Genomic DNA, 17,781 nt, shown 5'->3' with positions numbered 1-17,781 from the left:
AGTAGAGACAGAAAGCAAGAAATCACCCCCCAGGGGGGATGGCCACGCCGCAATCCCTTCTTCATTCTCCTCTCGGGATCTTGGGCACGCACGCACACGCGCCTGGCGTGAGTTTTAAGCCACCGGGTCCGGGACACAAACCGCGGTTGACTACGTGGGAGTCCAGCGACATAGCCATTACGCTAACTGCTGGTTCCCTTGGGAGAGGTTTTTGCTACAGGGCACGAGCGCTCACCAGAAAGACAGAGAGAGACAGAAAGCGAGAAATCACCCCTGGGGGATGGCCACACCACAATCCCTTCTCCTCCATTCTCCTCTCAGGATCTTGGGCGTACACACACCCAGTCTGAGTTTAAGGCACCAGGTCTGGGACTCGAACCGCGGTCGGCTACATGGGAGTCCAGCAACATAGCAATTATGCCAACTGCTGGCCCCTTACAACCAGACTTTTAAGGAGAATGGAAAAATACACTCAGTTTTGCATTTCTATCTCTCACGCTGCTTTTGGCAATAACCAAATAATCATTTCTATGAGAATATTGGCATATGTAACTTAAAACTATAGCTACTTCTGAAGAAAACCTATAAGTCAAATAGAAATTTAACATAGATAATTTTCTGAACATTAATAATATTAATGTTGTGGGGCCAGCAGGTGGCACGTGGTAGTTAAAGGTGCTGGACTCCCACATGGCCGACCAAGGTTCAAGTCCTGGTCCTGGACCTGGTGACTTGCTTTCTCACTTTCTTTCTGTCTCTCTCTCCAAATTAAAAAATAAAGCTAAATAAAATAATTATTAAAAAATAATATTATTGGGAACCAGCAGTAATTTTTCGCAATGGCTATGTCGCTGGACTCCCACGTAGTCAACCGCAGTTCGCGTCCCGGACCCAGTGGCTTAAAACTCACGCCAGGCGCGTGTGCGCCCAAGATCCTGAGAGGAGAATGGAGGAGAAGGGATTGTGGCGTGGTCATCTCCCCTAGGGGGTGATTTCTCGCTTCTGTCTCTATGTCTCTGTCTGTCTGTCTGGCAAGCACACGCGCCCTATAGTGAAAACCTCTCCAAAATAATAATAATAATAATATTATTAATGTTGCTATAGGGTGAACATGCTTGCTTACAGGGGGTAGGACAAGGGGCAGAGAGAGCAAGCGAAAATGAGAAAGCACCACCCCACGGGGTTGGTCACATTGTAATCCCCTTATCCTCCACTTCTCCCTTCAGGATTTTAGGCACACACATACACACATGCACCTGGCACATTTTTCAAGCCACCAGTTGGGACTCAAACCGTGCAACGGCCATGCAGAATCCAGTGCATTAGTCTCCACACTGCTGACTGGCCCAACACTAGACTGTTCATAATACCTAAAGCTGTCAAGGGAATCTGGGTCGAAAAAATATAAAGGGAGGTACAGATGGAAGCGGGGCTACTGAGAATATTTCAGCTGTGCGTTTCATGAGGGGAAACAGTTCCAGTAAATGGATCCACGGGAGAGCGCCCTGCACGGCACTTACCACGTAACAGGCTCTTAAACGCTGGCGCTCCTACTGGTCCACTCCGCTAGCAGGCCCGGAGGGGTTCTGTGCACACCAGGCACTGTGCTAAGCACTGGGTCACGTCCTCCTTTTTATTATTTTTGATAGCTTTTCTTTTGCTATAAGGTGTCTGTGCTCACCAGAGAAAAGACAGAAAGCAAGAAATCACCCCCCTGGGGGGATGGCCACACCACAATCCCCTCGTCCATTCTCCTCTTGGGATTTTGGGCACATTGCACACGCACCAGGCATGTTTTAAACCACCAGGTCCAGCATTCAAACCGTGGTCTCCTATGTGGGAGTCCAATGAAGTAACCATTATGCCATCTGCTGGTCTCTGATAACCCGCGTCCTCTTTTAATCTACCCATGTGAAGCAGGCATATTGTCCCCATGTGACGAATGAAGAGCCTCAGATATGTCAGTGGCTTGCCCAGCACACTAGGGTTCACATCCACCTCCCATAACCTGCCCCAATTTACCGTCTAAGTGCCAATTCCTACTTGACACCTGCTCTTAGAAGCTCACAGGCAACTTAAAAGTCAACATGTTAAAAGTCAAAGAGTTTGGATTATTTTCTAAAAGAAGGAAAAAACGCCTAAAAAAGGAACCAGCCAGGGACCAGCAGTTAGCGTAATGGCTATGTCGCTGGACTCCCACGTAGTCTACTGTGGTTCGAGTCCCAGACCCGGTGGCTTAAAACTCACGCTGGGCGCGTGTGCGTGCATGCCCAAGATCCCGAGAGGAGAATGGAGGAGAAGGGACTACGGTGTGGCCATCCCCCCTGGGGGGTGATTTCTCGCTTTCTGTCTCTCCGTCTCTCTCTGTCTGTCTGGCGAGCGCAAGCACCCTATAGCAAAAACCTCTCCAAAAAAAAAAAAAAAAAGGAACCAGCCAGTACACACGCACTTAAAAACCAGCCAATACGCATGTATACATACGTGCACTCCAAGTTAACTCTATAAACAGCCAATACGCATGTATACATACGTGCACTCCAAGTTAACTCTATAAACACCTTATCAACCACTGTTTCCTGGCTCAGCAGTGACCATGCTACCCGCCCATCCTGTTGTACAAACCACTGACAGAAATGAGAATCATTCTGGTCCCCGCGGGAGGGGGAGTGTCAGAGCTAGTCACAAGCAAGTACCAAGGTAACTGGCAGAGCAGTCTCTGCTTAGCACAAACGAGACACGGGGCACGGGTAAGTGCTTGGAGAAGGAAAAAAGACTTAAATGGTCGAGAGGGGGGCCAGCAGGTGGCATAATGCTTAAAGTGCTGGAATCCCACGTGGCCGATCAAGGTTCAAGTACCAGACCCAGTCGCTTGAAAATCACACTGGGCATGTCTGCATGCGTGCCCTAAACCCTAGAGACAAGACTGTGACGTGGCCATCCCCCTCCCCCCCGCCCCTGTGATTTCTCACTTTCCCTCTCTCTCTCTGGTGAGTGCACACAACTTATGCCAAAAACACTTAAAAAATAAATAAACGGTCAAGAGAGACTAGCAAAGAGGTGGAGCGAGGATTCTCTAGCTACAGCGGTCATATGAAATTTCTCGAGACCGTACAGCTGTGCAAGGTCCTGAGTGAGGAAAGGAGCCTGTCACAGGAAGACATGGGGAGGGAAAGGAAAGCGGAAGTGCTCCATCCAGCAGAGAATGCAAACGCAGAAGCCGCAGCGAATGAGCTGGGTACCCTCAAGACAAGGAAAAAACGCCAATGCGGCAGATGCAGGAAAAGACAGTACAGACCGGGCAGTGCCAGATGGAGGGCTGCTCGGCAAGCCCCAACAGTGGGTCTGCACTTCGTTCTAACAGAAGAGAGCCATCCTCACGCTCAAGGCACCTGTAGTGGGAGTGCTGACTCAGGCAACGGTTCATTCAACAAACATTAACTGAACATCTACCTAAGCCAGGCATTGCTCTAGGTGCTCAAATAGATCGTCGGGGCAAGGACAGCACGCCCAGGACGCTAAAAATACAAGGCTTCCGTAATAATCCAAACAAGGGGTGACCGCTGGGCTACAGTGGGGACAGTCCGAGCAGTGAGAAGCATTCTTACTCTGGAAATATTTTATGGTGCAGTTGCCAGGATACTGTTTTTTGTTTTTGCCATAAGGCATATGCCCTTACCAGAGAGATACAGTGGGAGGGAAAGTGAGAAATCATCTCCCGGGGGAATGGCCACACTGCAATCCCTTTTCCATTCTCCTCCTGGGATTATGAGCACACAAGCACATGCACCTGGTGCAGATTTTCAGCCTCCAGGTCCAAGACACAAACTATGGTCCGCCATGTGGGAGTCCAATGCCTTCACCACCGTACCACCTGCTGGTCCTGATTTTTATTAGATAGCCTGATTGTGTACCTACGTACACACTCGCACACACCCCTTAAGGAAATCAGCCATGGCCAGAGGAATATGGCAGATTTCATAATTCATCTACTGTAAGGGAAGAGAAGCAAACCCTTATCGGGTCTAGACTAAGGATGTGGCGTACGGTAGATAGCAATAATCAAGACCTGCTAAGGCGGTTCATTCATTCAGATATCTGGGCTCCTACTCTGTGTCGGGTACTACACTCAGAGGTGACCGACCTTCTGTATCCTCAGTAAGATCTCATGCGAGCGTTCCAGTCCATTCGGTTACTAGTAACAGAAAACACCTGAGTCTGGGTAGCTCAAGCGAATATAGGTTTATTCAATGCAGGCTGGTTACGTTCAGGTTCAAGGTCCCACTGTCCAGCAAGGCCCCGCGACCATGAAGGGTATCATGTCACGAGAGAACAGGAGCACGTCTGTGCATACTCACCCATCCAGCAGTCAATCACAGGGCCCACTCCCAGAGTGCCTAAGGGAGCTATTAAGTTTCCTCCTCATACCATTGAACCATCTCAACATGTGATTTGGGGGGTGGGAGGGGAGGTACATTCAAAGATAGCAGCAGGGAAAAAACAACACATAAAATAACTCCCATGAAAGTATCGGAGATGACAGGCCAACAGGTGGTGTAGTTGGTAAGGCACTGGACTCCCACACGGTCAACTGCAGTTCGAGTCCTGGATCCAGAGGCTTGAAATTCATGCCGGGGGCACATGTGTGCATGCCCAAAATCCCAAGAGGAGAATGGAAAAGCGAATACAGCATGGCCAACCCCCCAAGGGGGGTGACTTCTCACACACCCTATGGTAACCTTTAAAAAACAACAACAACAACACTACTCAGACAGGAGCAGGGCTTAATAAACAGCTGTTTGTTAAAGTGAACGCACTGATCTGGTTTCCTCTGCCCCTCCAGCAGCTTCTCCATCTCCCCTGCCCATTTCATCATAACAACTTCTAGACCTTCAAGCGGCCCAGGCTTGAGCCCTTTGACTTCTGCTACACTGCTCCCAGACTCTAGCACCTACGGTCCTACAGATGACTGTCAACAGACCTTTCCCTGATGTCCCTGTTTCTGCCGTGGGCCCCTTTCAATCCACTCAATACAGCAGCAGTTCTGTTAGAGCCAGAAGTCATATCATGTCACAGCTCTATTCACAACCCCATTACCGGGCCAGCAGGTGGCATAATGGTTAAGGTGCTGGACTCTCACAAGGCGGACCATGTCCGGATCCCGGACCCAGCAGTTTGAAACTCATACTAGGTACACGTACATGCGTACCAAAAAATAATCCATAGAGAATGGAGGAGAAGGGAATGCAGCATGGCCGTCCTTCCTGCGGGGTGACTTCTCATTTTCTGTCTGTCTCTGCAGCAAGTGCATGTGCCCTATAGCAAAACTCTCTTAAAAAATAAAAACACCCACAGCCTCATCCAGAGCTCCCTCAGACAAAGCAACAGAGTTATACAACTAGACAGACAGCTCTGGACCCCATGCTACCTCTCTAATCTCATCTCTTACCTCTCATTCAGTCATTTCACTCCAGCTGCACGGAGAAGATACAGAAAAGGTACTCCAGTAGTTGTTAGTGATGGGAAAATTACCTAGTAAACTACTACGCAAAAAGATCTTTTAAAAACATGGACTTTGGGCCAGCCCCACAGCCTGGTGGTTAACAAGCTGGATTCCACATGACCAACCTCAGCATGGCTTGAAAAACGAGCCAGCTGCATGTGTGTGCATGACCAAAACCCCAACAGCATGGAGAAATGGAAAAGAGGGAACTGGTGTGGCCTTGCTACCCAAAAGCGCTCTCCCTTTTGTGAGCCCACATACCCTCCAGTCATTTAATAACATCATGGGCTTTACATGTGAATAAAAAATAAGGATCTGGGCCAGCCAGTGGCGTGGTTGTTAAGGTGGCTGTATCCAACAGAGCCAACTGCACAGTTTGAGTTCTGGATCTGGCAAACCAAAAAACACATCAGGAGCACGTGCATGCCCAAAATCCCAAAAGGAGAATCGAGGGGATGGGATTGCAGCATGGCCACCCTCCCTACAGAGGTGATTCCTAGCTTTCTGTCTCTCTGGCCCATGCATGTGCCCTATAGCAAAAATCTCTCCTAAAAAAATAATCAGGACCAACGGGTGGCATGATGGTTGGAGTGCTGGACTCCTACAGAGTCAGCCATCGTTCAAGTCTTGGACCTGGCTGCTTGAAACTCATGCCAGGTGCACATGCATGCATGCCAAAATCTTGAGAGAAGACAGAAGGACAGGGGACTGCCGCATGGCCATCCCCCCACGGGGTGATTTGTCACTTACTACTCTCTGTCTCTCAGGCAAGTGCAAAAATCTCTCCCAGAAAAAAGGAGTAAATAGGAATCCTTGGAAGATAAAAGAAACATACACTAATATCCATGCAACGCCTAAATACCTAAAGGCAACAAGAGAAAAGACACACACACACACACACACACACTAAGCTTCTAAGTCAAACAATACATTTTATAACAGATATGAGGGCTAGGCCAAAGTAAATTTCTCAACTTCTCTGATCTATGACTTCCTCAAATATATCAATAAAATAAAACTTCAATATCTGTTAGAAGAACTGGGGCTTCTTGTGTTGCCTGTGTCACTTGAAACAATGCCCCAGTACATTACGTGTTCAACTTACAGTAAAAGCACCAAGAGGAAACACTGAAATGAAGAAAAGGGAAACACACACACACAATTCATCCCTTTGTCCATTCATCGGTTGGTGGACATTTGACTGGATTCCACATCTTACTACGGTAACTAGTGCTTGAATGCATATGGGAGTGCAGTGGGCAGCTGGACAAGGAGACTAAAATATGTCTACTGTGTGACCTGGCAATCCCACTTCTGTAACTTTCTCTTAAGGACAGAGTCAGTTGTACTGCAAAAACTTATGTACAGGAGGATCCAACAAGCAGTTAACGTCCAGGGCAAAACTCAACCATGGGAAACGAGCTGGTTAATAAACACCGGAGTTTTCTCGGTCCTCGCAGGATGTTTCTGGCTAGACTGTGTATGACAGCACAGTCCAACTCACCTGTCCCTTGTGGGGCAGATGTCTTGGGTCCTCAGAAACACTGAACATTCATGGTCTCCTGTTCCTTAACTGACTTCTTGGTATTTCTGAATCAAGCCTCCTGAAATCAACTCCCAACTAACTGCTTGTATTCAAACTTTTTTTTTTTTTTTGAGAGGTTTTTGCTATAGGGTGCATGTGCTCACCAGAAAGTGAGAAATCACCCGTCCAGGAGGGATGGTCATGCCGCAATCCCTTCTCCTCCATCCTCTCGGATGGGCACACACGCACATGCCCCGGGCATGAGTGTAAGCCACAGGGTCTGGGACTCAAACTGTAGTCGACTACATGGGAGTCCAGCGACATAGCCATTACACTAACTCCTGGTCCCTGTGTCCAAACTCTTGTCTTGCCATCAGCTTTTGGGGAAACCTGTTTTCAGACATTGTGATTGTGTGTGTGTGTGTGTGTGTGTGTGTGTGTGCGTGTGCGCATGTTTGTGTGTGTAGTAAGCCTAAACCAGTAAGCAATTCATGAGTCCTCACAGCGATTTGTCTCTCTCCCCATGACCCACCTTGCGCAGGAAAACTAATAAAAGATAATAAAAGATAAACTAATAAAAGATAAACCAAAAGTCATTTTTAAATAGTAACTCTACCATGAAGTATGACTTCCCAAAATTATAGGATTTTGGTAATGTTGGATGTGGAATAATTTTGGCATACATGATAAGCACTTTTCCCTTTAAAATTGATTAGATAAGCCTAGCTCAATGTTCCTAATTAAAAATTCACACAGTTTGAGTTCTGGATCTGGCAAACCGAAAAACACATCAGGAGCATATGCATGCCCAAAATCCCAAAAGGAGAGTCAAGGGAATGGGATTGCAGCATGGCCACTCTCTCTACGGAGGTGATTTCTAGCTTTCTGTCTCTCTGGCCCATGCATGTGCCCTATAGCAAAAATCTCTCTTAAAAAAATAAATTATGGGAACCAGCAGTTAGCGTAATGGCTATGTCGCTGGACTCCCACGTAGTCGACCATGGTTCGCGTCCCGGACCTGGTGGCTTAAAACTCACGCCGGGTGCGTGTGCATGCGTGCCCAAGATCCCGAGAGGAGAATGGAGGAGAAGGGATTGTGGCATGACCATCCCCCCTGGGGGGTGATTTCTCGCTTTCTGTCTCTACGTCTCTCTCTGTCTGTTTGGCGAGCGCCCTATAGCGAAAAAACCTCTCAAAAAAAAGAAAAAAGAAAGAAAGAAAGAAAGATAAAAAAAAAAAGATGAAAAAAAAATCATCAGGACCAGCAGGTGGGGCATGGTGGTTAGAGTGCTGGACTCCTACATACTCAGCCATGGTCCCGTACATAGTGGCTTAAACTCACGCTGGGTGCATGTGCGTGCATGCCCAAGATCCTGAGAGAAGAATGGAAGAGAAGGGACTGTGTTGTGTCCATCCCCCTGGGGGTGATTTCTCGCTTTCTGTCTCTCTGTGTCTCTCTGTCTTTCCGGCGAATGCACATGCCCCATAGCAAAAACCTCTCCAAAAAAAGAAAAAAAAAAGTGCTAGATTCCCACATGACCGACCACGGTTTGAGTCTCAGACTTGGCGGCTTGCTTTCTCACTTTCTCTTTCTCTCTCATCAAATCTAAAAAACAAACAAACAAACAAACAAAAACAGAATTAAATAAATAATTCTCTAACAAATTTCTAAGTGTTGTATAATTCATTTAAGTTCATGTAAGAAAAGTGGAGGTCAGCCTGAACAACACACCAGATGCATCTGTGTGCACACCCTCCCAAAATCCTGAGAGGAGAAAGTAGGAGAAGGAGCTGCACTGTGGTCCTCCCTTCTGAGTGCTTCTCACTCCCTCCTCCCATCTCTCTCGTGTGAGCACATGTGTCCTACAGCAAATTATTTTAAAAATAGAAAGAAAGAAGGCAAAAGAAGGGAGGGAGGAAAGAGAAAGCTGGCTGTGAGGAAGGTTCAACACTTTTGAGAATGTTGACTTATATTAAGATCCACCCCCAAAAAATAAGGAATGAGTGAAGTAACCAATAGTTAATGAAAATTTGGAAGTTTGCTATAGTGAAGACAAAGCACACTTTGAGGTATTGAAGAGTCAAAGACACAAAAGTGAGATTTAAGCAAAGAACATCACGAGCCAGGATTTGAAGTGTGCTGCAGACTGAGGAAAGCCCGCCATGGGAAGCACGAAGAAACACGGGGCAGGACGTGGGTGTGAGCAAGGCTCCCAGCCGGGGCCAAGGACCGTGCACTGTGATCCCCGGGAAAGCTGGCGCCGACACCAGAGAACCCTCCAAACACCCGACTGCAACCACTGAACTGTTCCTTTCCACGTGACAAGGTACAGGGACAAATGCACGGGTAGAGGGCTTAATCCACAGGCAACAAGAAGGGCCATCCAGGACCGGGGGAAAGCAGGGAAGGGAAAAGCCCCTGGCAGTGACTGGAAGGAAATACTTTACAAACCGGCCCCGACCAACCAGCAGCGCTCTAACTGCTGACAGCTCAGCAGAGCTTCTTCCAGCGAGAAACGAACTCACACCCTGACTCACACCCGCCCACACACGCTCACGTCACGGAACAGTGCTAACCCAGCTACCTACAACCGCTCACGTCTATTTTCTCTAGTGCTGGCGGTTACTACCCACTAAGCGGACTCAGCGATGCTCTCACAGGCTGGACCTGCCTCGGTGCAGCTCATCTCGCTGAGCAGCGTCCCTACCAGATGTGTCCCCACGGGGATGCTCGGTCTACACACGCCTTCCTCCAGTGTCCACTGCTCCCTCACTGATAGCAACCTCACTCAAGACTTCCTTACTGGAAAGACAGATGGAGCAAGTCTCTGAGCCATCCACCACGTGTCATCTTCGTGGGCTCTCAGTAGGAACCCCAGCTCCACTCCGGGGAACCCTAATGCCCTCCAGCACTGTCTCAACACATCACCCACCACACAGCAGTCTGCAAGGACACAAATTTCTTACTCTCCAGTCCAGGTGGACTTACCGGGAGCCTCTCCCTCGGGTCTCACAAGGCCAAAATCAAGGTGCTAGCTGGACTGTATTCCCTCTCAGCAGCTCATTCAGGTTGGCGGCCAAACTCAGTGCCCTGCAATCGTAGGACCGAGGGACCCATTTCTTCTCTGTCAGCCGGGACCCAGGCTTTCCTCTTAGTTGCCCGCATTCCTTCTCATGTTTTCTGTTAGGACTCCTCTAGCAAATGACATTTCAAATCTCTCAACTCCAGTTGAAGAAAATGCTCTGCTTTTACAAGCTCATGTGACTAGATTGAACTAGATAATGTAGGCAATCTCCCTATTTAGAATTTGTAACTTTAGGGACCAGCAGATGGCGTAATGGTTACACCGCTGGACTCCCAAGTAGTCAAAAGTGGTTTGAGTCCCAGACCCAGTGGCTTAAAACTCAGGCCAGGCACGTGTGCCTGCGTGCTCAAGATCCTGAGAGAGGAATGGAGGAAAAGGGATTGTGGAATGGCCATCCCACCCCGCAGGGGGATGATTTTTCACTTACTTTCTCTGGCGAGCACACATGCATGCCCTAGAGCAAAAATATCTCTAAAAATAAAAAATAAATAAAAGAAAAAGAAACTTAAACTACATTGCACATTCACGGGTTCCAATGGACATCCTTGGGACATCACTCTGCCTAACTCCACCACTTGCTACAGGAAGTCGGGCATATGAACCCAATCCAGGTTTCTTCACCTATAAAACCACGGAAACTGATTAGTTGATAATGCCATCAACCTCAGAGGGCTACAGTGAGGATTAAACAACATCGCTATATTCACTGAATGCCTTTGCCTGCTAAAAGCTAGAGGCTTGGCACAGGATATACATGTTTTTGGAGACCAGGAAGATACCTCTGAAGAATGTCATCTAAACTACCACTATTCAGACTGACATTGTTTGCCTGTCACTAGTTAAGTGCAGAAGTTACGACATTTATGGCAATTCTACTAAATCATTTTGCATATGTTGAATCTAATACTTTTTAGAACGGGAGCTATATTTTGTCTTTTTTCCATCTCACTACTCTGAAAATCACTTTTATTGATTTTATAAAACTCTCAGTGCACACAGGACTGGGAATTTTAGAAACTGGTCTTGAGTAGATTAAATGATACTAAAATCTATACCCTTAGTTTCTGCCAAGGTCAGTAATAGTTTACTTCCGCTATCGCAATGAGTTACTTAAAAGCAATGCCTTTCAGTCCATCACATCCGAGGAGCAAGTAGCAGAGCACTGAGCAGAAGTGGCCTACAGGACCTTCTGTTAGAGTTATCCGAGGAAACACATCAGACAGCACTAGAAACAAGGCGGCCTCTTTAAAGTTGCACCAGGGGGACTCTGTCCCCTCAAGAAAACCAATTTACCAAACATCTCAAGGTTACAGGAGAAAGGATTCTACAAAGGCCTGAGGCAACCCACAAAAACTTGACCCACTGTCTGGGCTTATCGTCAAATGTGGTGCAACCAATAAGCAAGAGTAACTTGAAAAAACAAAAACAAAAACAAACAATTCCTTTCAGCTATAAAAAAAAATTTTAAAAAGAGAGTGTTAAACTTGGCTGAGGGGAGGGAGAGCACAGATATCCCAAGGCAGGGGGAACTTCCGACACCGTCTTCACAGAGGGTGCCTCGCAGGTGTTTCTGCTCACCAGCTCTATGCCTCTTCTAGAAATAAAGGCTGTCCCCTTGCCTTGCCTTTGTATTTCCGCCAAATCCCAGTGAACCAAAGAACTGGTAGTAGCTACTTATGTCAAAAAATAGTGAGAGGAAGAGGATGAATGAACTTGAGCAAATGCAGCATTCACTTTGGCGTTTACCCAAACCACTTGAAAACTATGTCTGTTTACAAACCTACACAAGAATGTCTACACCAGCTTTATTCCTATGAAAACTTGGAAGCAACCAAGTTGTCCCTCAGGAGGTGACTGGAGAAACCATGACACACGCAGGTTATGAAAGGTTAACGAGCAATGTGCTTTCAAGCCAGGAAAAGACAGGAAGGAACCTCAGGTGCACCCTGTTACGTCAAAGACGTCTGAAAGGGCTGCACATGTGCGATTCCAACGCTGTGGATTCTGGAAAAAGCACTGAAAAGATGAGCAGTTGCAGGTGGTGGGGAGGGAGGGATGAGTAAGCGGGGCAGGCGGGGTTCTCGGAGAGGTGAGACTACTCCCTGGGTACACGGCGGTGGACACCAGACGGAGTCGTCCACACACACACTCGGTCTGCGGGCGGGGACGACAGAGGTTCATCAGCTGTGCCCGCGGTACGGCTCGCACACGTTACAACGGGAGCTCTCCTACCTTCTGATCAATTTTTCGCGAAATATCAAAATGCTTTTAAAAAAAATTAGCCCATTAATTTAACAAAAGTGAAAAAAAATCTGAAAGAAAAATATTAAGCAAAACTCTTAGAGGCCCAGCTTCCTGCGAGGAAGCCCGGAACACCTGTGACGCTAAGCTGCTCTGGCAGCAGTCTGGGACTGGCCTGGTGACAAGGTCACGATGGGACCGTCACCCCCAGGGCTGCCAAGAACGGGCACGGACACGCAGGGCACCTCGGGAGGTTCAGGTCTCACCAGCAGCACCTGCTCCCCACAAGCCTGCCGCCCCAGGCCGTGCCCACGTCCTACCTCCCCAGCCCTGGGACTGGCTGGACGGGAGCAGGGGCGGGAGCCGGAACCCCGGCCGGAGCAGGGGCCAGGGCCTGGGCCTCGGGGCTGGCGCCGGGGGCCACATCCTTGCCCTGCGCCTCGTCCCTGGCCGCCTCGGCCGGAAAGGCAGGCGGCAAGCCCAGCAGCTCCACATTCGTCACGGTCTTGCCGATGGTGAACCAGTCGTTGATCTGGTCGAGGGTAAGCTTGCGCAGCATGCTCGAAACCCGAGCCTCCGCCTCAACCGCCGGAGCGCAGCGCGGGAACTGGCAACGGCGGGAAGTACCTGCGCAACGTGCTCGACGTGCTCGACCGTGCCAACGGCCCCGCCCCTGCTCGAGGCCCTCCAATCGGAGCGCACTACGCACAGGAGGCGTGGCTCGGGCTCCGCTGGCGCATGCGGCCTGAGTAGCCTGGCCACGTGAGCCGGCCCCGCCCCGTCCCCTCCCCCTAACCTGCGCAGGGCTTGCCTGGAGCCGCGTCCGGTGGTAGCTGACGGGAAGGCGTGAGGGGTGGCTGCTGGCGTCGAAGGCTGTTCTGCAGGCGTCCCAGAAGCCCCTTGGCCTTGTGGGTGTACCAGGAAATGGCCTCGCGTTACTCTGACCTCTCCATTCCAGGGTTACTCCGTCAGCGGCTCGTGCCTTTCAGAATCCATCTGGACACGTTTACTGAGCACCTGCTGTGTGCCCAACCTGGCTCAGCGCCAGTGGGGAAGGGACTGCAGTGGCAGACCCGGGCGGGGGAGGGGCGTGCAGGGCAAACGGGTAGAGGCACGCCCCTGGCTGCCCTGCCGGGACGACTTGCACCTAACTGGGGGGCTGAAGGAGCAGCTCACGGGAAGCTCCTTGGGGAAAATGATACCTAAGGACACATGAAGGGTAACCAGGACCGAGCGGGAAGGAGGACCTGGAGAGAGGCGCACAGGGGAACGTGGTCCCTGCTGAAGGCCTGAGTGAGGCCTGCAAAGAAGTTGTTCAGGGCCAGGGTATAACCAAACTCAACTCATCTTCCTTCTGCAACCCCTCTCAGGTGGCACTGTCTTACGGCCCGAGCAAAGGTGTGGCAAGTGGCACAGATGCGCAGGTTGTCACCAGAAGTATGGTGGTCAAAACTCCAGACGTCAGGGACTCCAACCAGGCTCCAGAAGAGTGAGCGTGGAGGACAGAACCCTAGAAAAACCCTGAAAGAAGAGCTAGATGGACAAATCCAGCAACAGTATACAAAGGAAGGAAGGCGACCGAATTAGAAGGAAGATGTGCCTGGCGGCTCGCACACCCTCGGTGCCCAGTGCAGGCTCTGGCATGTGTGGGCTCTCAAGAGCCATGTGAATGAATACATCGAGGCGTGCAGGCCGAGCAGTTAGGACCGGAAGATGCCCAGAGTGGCAAACAAGAGTCGAGTGTGAGCACAGCGTGACAGAAGTCAGACTGGGTAGGCCTGAGCTCTCAGTGTGTCAGCTGACCAACGAGCACGCTGCAAAGCCAGCATCCTACTGCGAGTCCCAACTGCACCACTCTCATATCCTGAGCTGATAGCCTGACTTTTCCAAATACTGTAACCTCTGAAAAGTGCTGCCCCAACACACTTTCTGGCAGGAGAGAAGAACTTACAAATAAGAACAAAAGCTATTCATGAACTGAGGCTCTGAGTGTCATTCAACACTGATGGAAAAGTATTGCAACTTATTTTATATGAAGGCTAGGACTTAATTCTAAATCTTGCAAAACGTACTAGGCAAGTCCAGAGCTCACCGAGGCTCGTTTCCCATATGCTGCTTTGCTGTATGCTAGCATCCCTTGCCGATGTTGCAGTGAGCATATTTTTAAGTGAAAAATGCTCTTCTGAAGAGGTTTTATTTCAGACAAACATTTTGTTTTGGGAGTCATTTTCTTTTACCTCTGGGCTACACTTTTGTTCTCGTGAGAATTCGAGTTTTTAACTGCAATCGAAGGACACTTGATGCTGCTTCAGTTGGAAATTTGTTCTCATTTCTAGTAATTGCCGTTTTCCTAACTAAACGGTAGGTAACATTCTACATCAACAAAGGCCAAATAGCTTTGAGCTCCCTTCATTTGATTTGGCAGTTCCTGGTGGAGACTACTCCCTTGTTCCAGCTCTCTTAAGTTCCTGGAGCCAGCAGGTGGTGTGGAGGTTAAGGCACTGGATCCCACATGGCCAACTCTGCAGTTTGGATCCTCGACCTGGCAGTTTGAAAATCAGGCCCAGCATGTGTGCATGTGCGCCCAAAACCCCAAGAAAAGAATGGATGAGAAGGGATTGTGGCATGTCCATCTCCAGGGGCAGGAGGTGGGTGAGTTCTCATTCTCATTCTCTCTCTCGCTCTCTCTGTCTCTCTGGAAAGCACACACACCCAAAACAAAAGGGGGAGGAGTGACTGTTTAACATAAGAATTTCTTATTTAGGTTTTTTGCCATAGGTTTTGTGCACTTGCTGGAAAGGAAAATGATTCAGAGAGAGGGAAAGTGAGAAGTCACCCTCCCCAGGGGGGTGGCCATGCTGCAATCCCTTCTCCTCCATTCTCCTCTTGGGATTTTTGGTATGCACCCACACATGCCTGGTGTGATTTTCAACCTGCCAGATCTGGGACTTGAACTGTGTTTGACCAAGTGGGAGTCCAGGACCTTAACCACTATGCCACCTGCTGGCCCCAACATCGGAAACAAATTTTTAAATAATTACTTAATTTTATTTGTCATTAATATTTTGTGTTGTTGCTGCTGTTGTTTTTGTTTTTTGAGGAGAGGTTTTTGCTATAGGGCACGTGCGCTCATCAGAAAGACAGAGACAGACAGAAAGTGAGAAAGCACCCCCCAGGGGGGATGGCCACGCTGCAATCCCTTCTCCATTCTCCTCTCGGGATCTTGGGCACGCACGCACACGTGCCTGGCGTGAGTTTTAAGCCACTGGGTCTGGGATGCGAACTGCGCTCGACTACGTGGGAGTCCAGCGACATAGCCATTAGGCTAAGTGCTGGTCCCTGTCATTAATATTTTTTAAATAGGTTTGTAGATATCTAGACCAGAGTACGTGGAAAGTCCAACGAATGCATCGAGGTGGACCTTGGTATTTGGGGGAGGTTTTGCATGTTTGCATTCACAGAGTTGCAGATGAAAGGAGAACAAAGATCTGGGAGCACTTATGAATGAAGGTGATGCCTGTAAGGAACACTCTCCATAAAGCAGGAGAAACTGTGCTCAAAGTACTTTTATGTCTTTACTGACCTCCCAAGCTTCAAAATGCAGCATTCTATACTTTGAGTCAATCACTGGGGTGGTCCTTTCCTTGAATATTTATGTTTTTGGTTTTGTTTTGGCTTTGGTTTTTGAAGATGTGTGTTCTTACAGCTCCAGATTTGAAACAAAAGGCACTGAAAATCTGTTGACCCGGTCTCTGTCTTTAGTTTTCTATACTTTTATGATTGCTCAAAGTTATTATTTTCATGTATCTGCCTGCTTGGTTCCTGTTTTAAATCTTTGGCATCACTTTATTTTTCATCACTTTTGGGAAATTCTCAGTCTGCTGTTATTCCTTCAAATATTTCTGCCCCAACTCTCTTGCATTCCCTTCTAAGACTGCAATTACACATGACCAGCTTTGTTTTGTTTTTGCTATAGGTCACATGCACACACCAAAGAGAGACAGAGAGAGGGAAAGTGAAAGATCACCTCCCAGGGAAAAAGGCTATGCTACAACCTCTTCTTCTCCATTCTCCTATCAGGATTTTGGGCATACACGCACATGCACCTGGCATGAATTTCAAGTTGCCAGGTCCAGAACTTGAGCTTCAGTTGCCCATGTAGGAGTCCAGAGCCTTAACCACTACACCATCTGGCCCCATGAAAGGTTTCTTCTAACCTGCCTGATGACTCTTTAACTATCTAATGTTTCTGTTAAACCTAGTTTTCGTTTGGCTCTTTTAAAGTCAGGCAAGTAGTTGTTTTTAATGATTTCCAATTGCCTGGTAAAATCTTCAATGTTGTTTAATTTCCTTAAACATAGCAAGCATTTTTTTAGGTCTATGCCATTTCTTTCATGAGAGAGCACATACATGTGAGGGGAGGAGGGGCACCCTGGACAAGGTCTGTCCCACTGCAATGCCCTTCCCCCCAACCCTCCCGCTAGTGGGGATCTGGGTCATGCATGCCGCCATGTGTTTCATGTCAACTCAGGAGTGAACTGCCCTGTGGCTTCCAGCCTGCGGGCCAGTACACTGTTATCTGTGCCACAGAGGCTGGGCCAAGCACAGTTATTTTTAAACATTCTTTCTTTATTCGTGGCTGAGTGTGTGTGCACAGGTGAGAGTGAAAGAGACGAGCACCTCCACAGGGTCTGATCAAGCCACAATTCCCTTCTTCCAGTCCTCCAGCCAGGTGGGTCTCAGCCTGGCAGGTGCTGGGTGTGTTTCAAGATGAGAAGCAGGGGAGCTGGCTTATATCAAGTAGGGCCTCAGTCAGGAAGCCATGGAGCCAGCTAAGCATGGTTATGTTTATTTTATTTTTTTAGAGGTTTTTATCCTTAGACTGGGTGCGCTCACCAGAGAAAGAGAGAGAGAGAAACAGTGACAGTACGAGAGAAAGTGAGAAATCACCACCACTCCTCTCCTCTCGGGATCTTGGGCACACACGCACATGCGCCTGGCGTGAGTTTAAGCCACCGCATCCAGGACTCAAACCGCGGGTGACTACATGGCCTGCGACTTAGCCATTACGCTAGCTGCTGGTCCCAAGCGTGGTTACTTTTAAACACTGCGTCTGTGGGGTACAGTGTCTGGAGCTCTCACTCCGACCCCCTAAGGCCCTGGCTCGCCAGCCGTCCTTCTTGCCTGCGGCCGCCAGGGGCACTGTGGTGCGCTGGCGCGGCCGAGGAGGCGCTCTGGACTGTGAACTTCACTGCTCCTCCCGCCTTCCCGGCAGGCCCTGCGCGACGCCTGCGCGCTCGCTGACCTTCCCGAGTCGTTGACGGCCGGAATCCAGGTCCTGCGGCGAAGTGAGTGCAGGATCCGGGGCCGGCTGTTGGGGTCCCGGTAGCCCGGACCGTGGTGGTGGTGGTGGGGGGGGGTCGGTGAGC

At 49.0% G+C, this 17,781-nt stretch overlaps 2 protein-coding genes across 4 annotated transcripts in view; one reads left to right on the top strand and one right to left on the bottom strand.

Moving 5' to 3' along the window:
• TDRD9 (tudor domain containing 9) overlaps positions 1–12,958 on the bottom strand; it is a 147,804-nt gene extending 134,846 nt beyond the window's left edge. For all 3 annotated transcript variants that reach the window (XM_006160071.1, XM_006160073.1, XM_006160072.1), the window contains exon 1: positions 12,673–12,958. In XM_006160071.1, coding sequence (XP_006160133.1) covers positions 12,673–12,911 — 239 coding nt within the window. In that variant the 5' untranslated portion in view covers positions 12,912–12,958. The remainder of the gene's footprint in view (positions 1–12,672) is intronic.
• A 4,655-nt stretch (positions 12,959–17,613) lies between these two features.
• The window catches only part of ATP5MJ (ATP synthase membrane subunit j), a 6,021-nt gene continuing 5,853 nt past the window's right edge, over positions 17,614–17,781 (top strand). The window contains exon 1 of the mRNA XM_006160068.3: positions 17,614–17,700. The gene's annotated coding sequence lies outside the window, so the exon portion shown is untranslated. The remainder of the gene's footprint in view (positions 17,701–17,781) is intronic.

This window comes from Tupaia chinensis, unplaced genomic scaffold (assembly GCF_000334495.1).
Source record: "Tupaia chinensis unplaced genomic scaffold, TupChi_1.0 Scaffold000671_2, whole genome shotgun sequence".
In the NCBI taxonomy this organism is placed as follows: Eukaryota; Metazoa; Chordata; class Mammalia; order Scandentia; family Tupaiidae; genus Tupaia; species Tupaia belangeri.
This window is presented reverse-complemented; position numbering and strand designations above follow the sequence as displayed.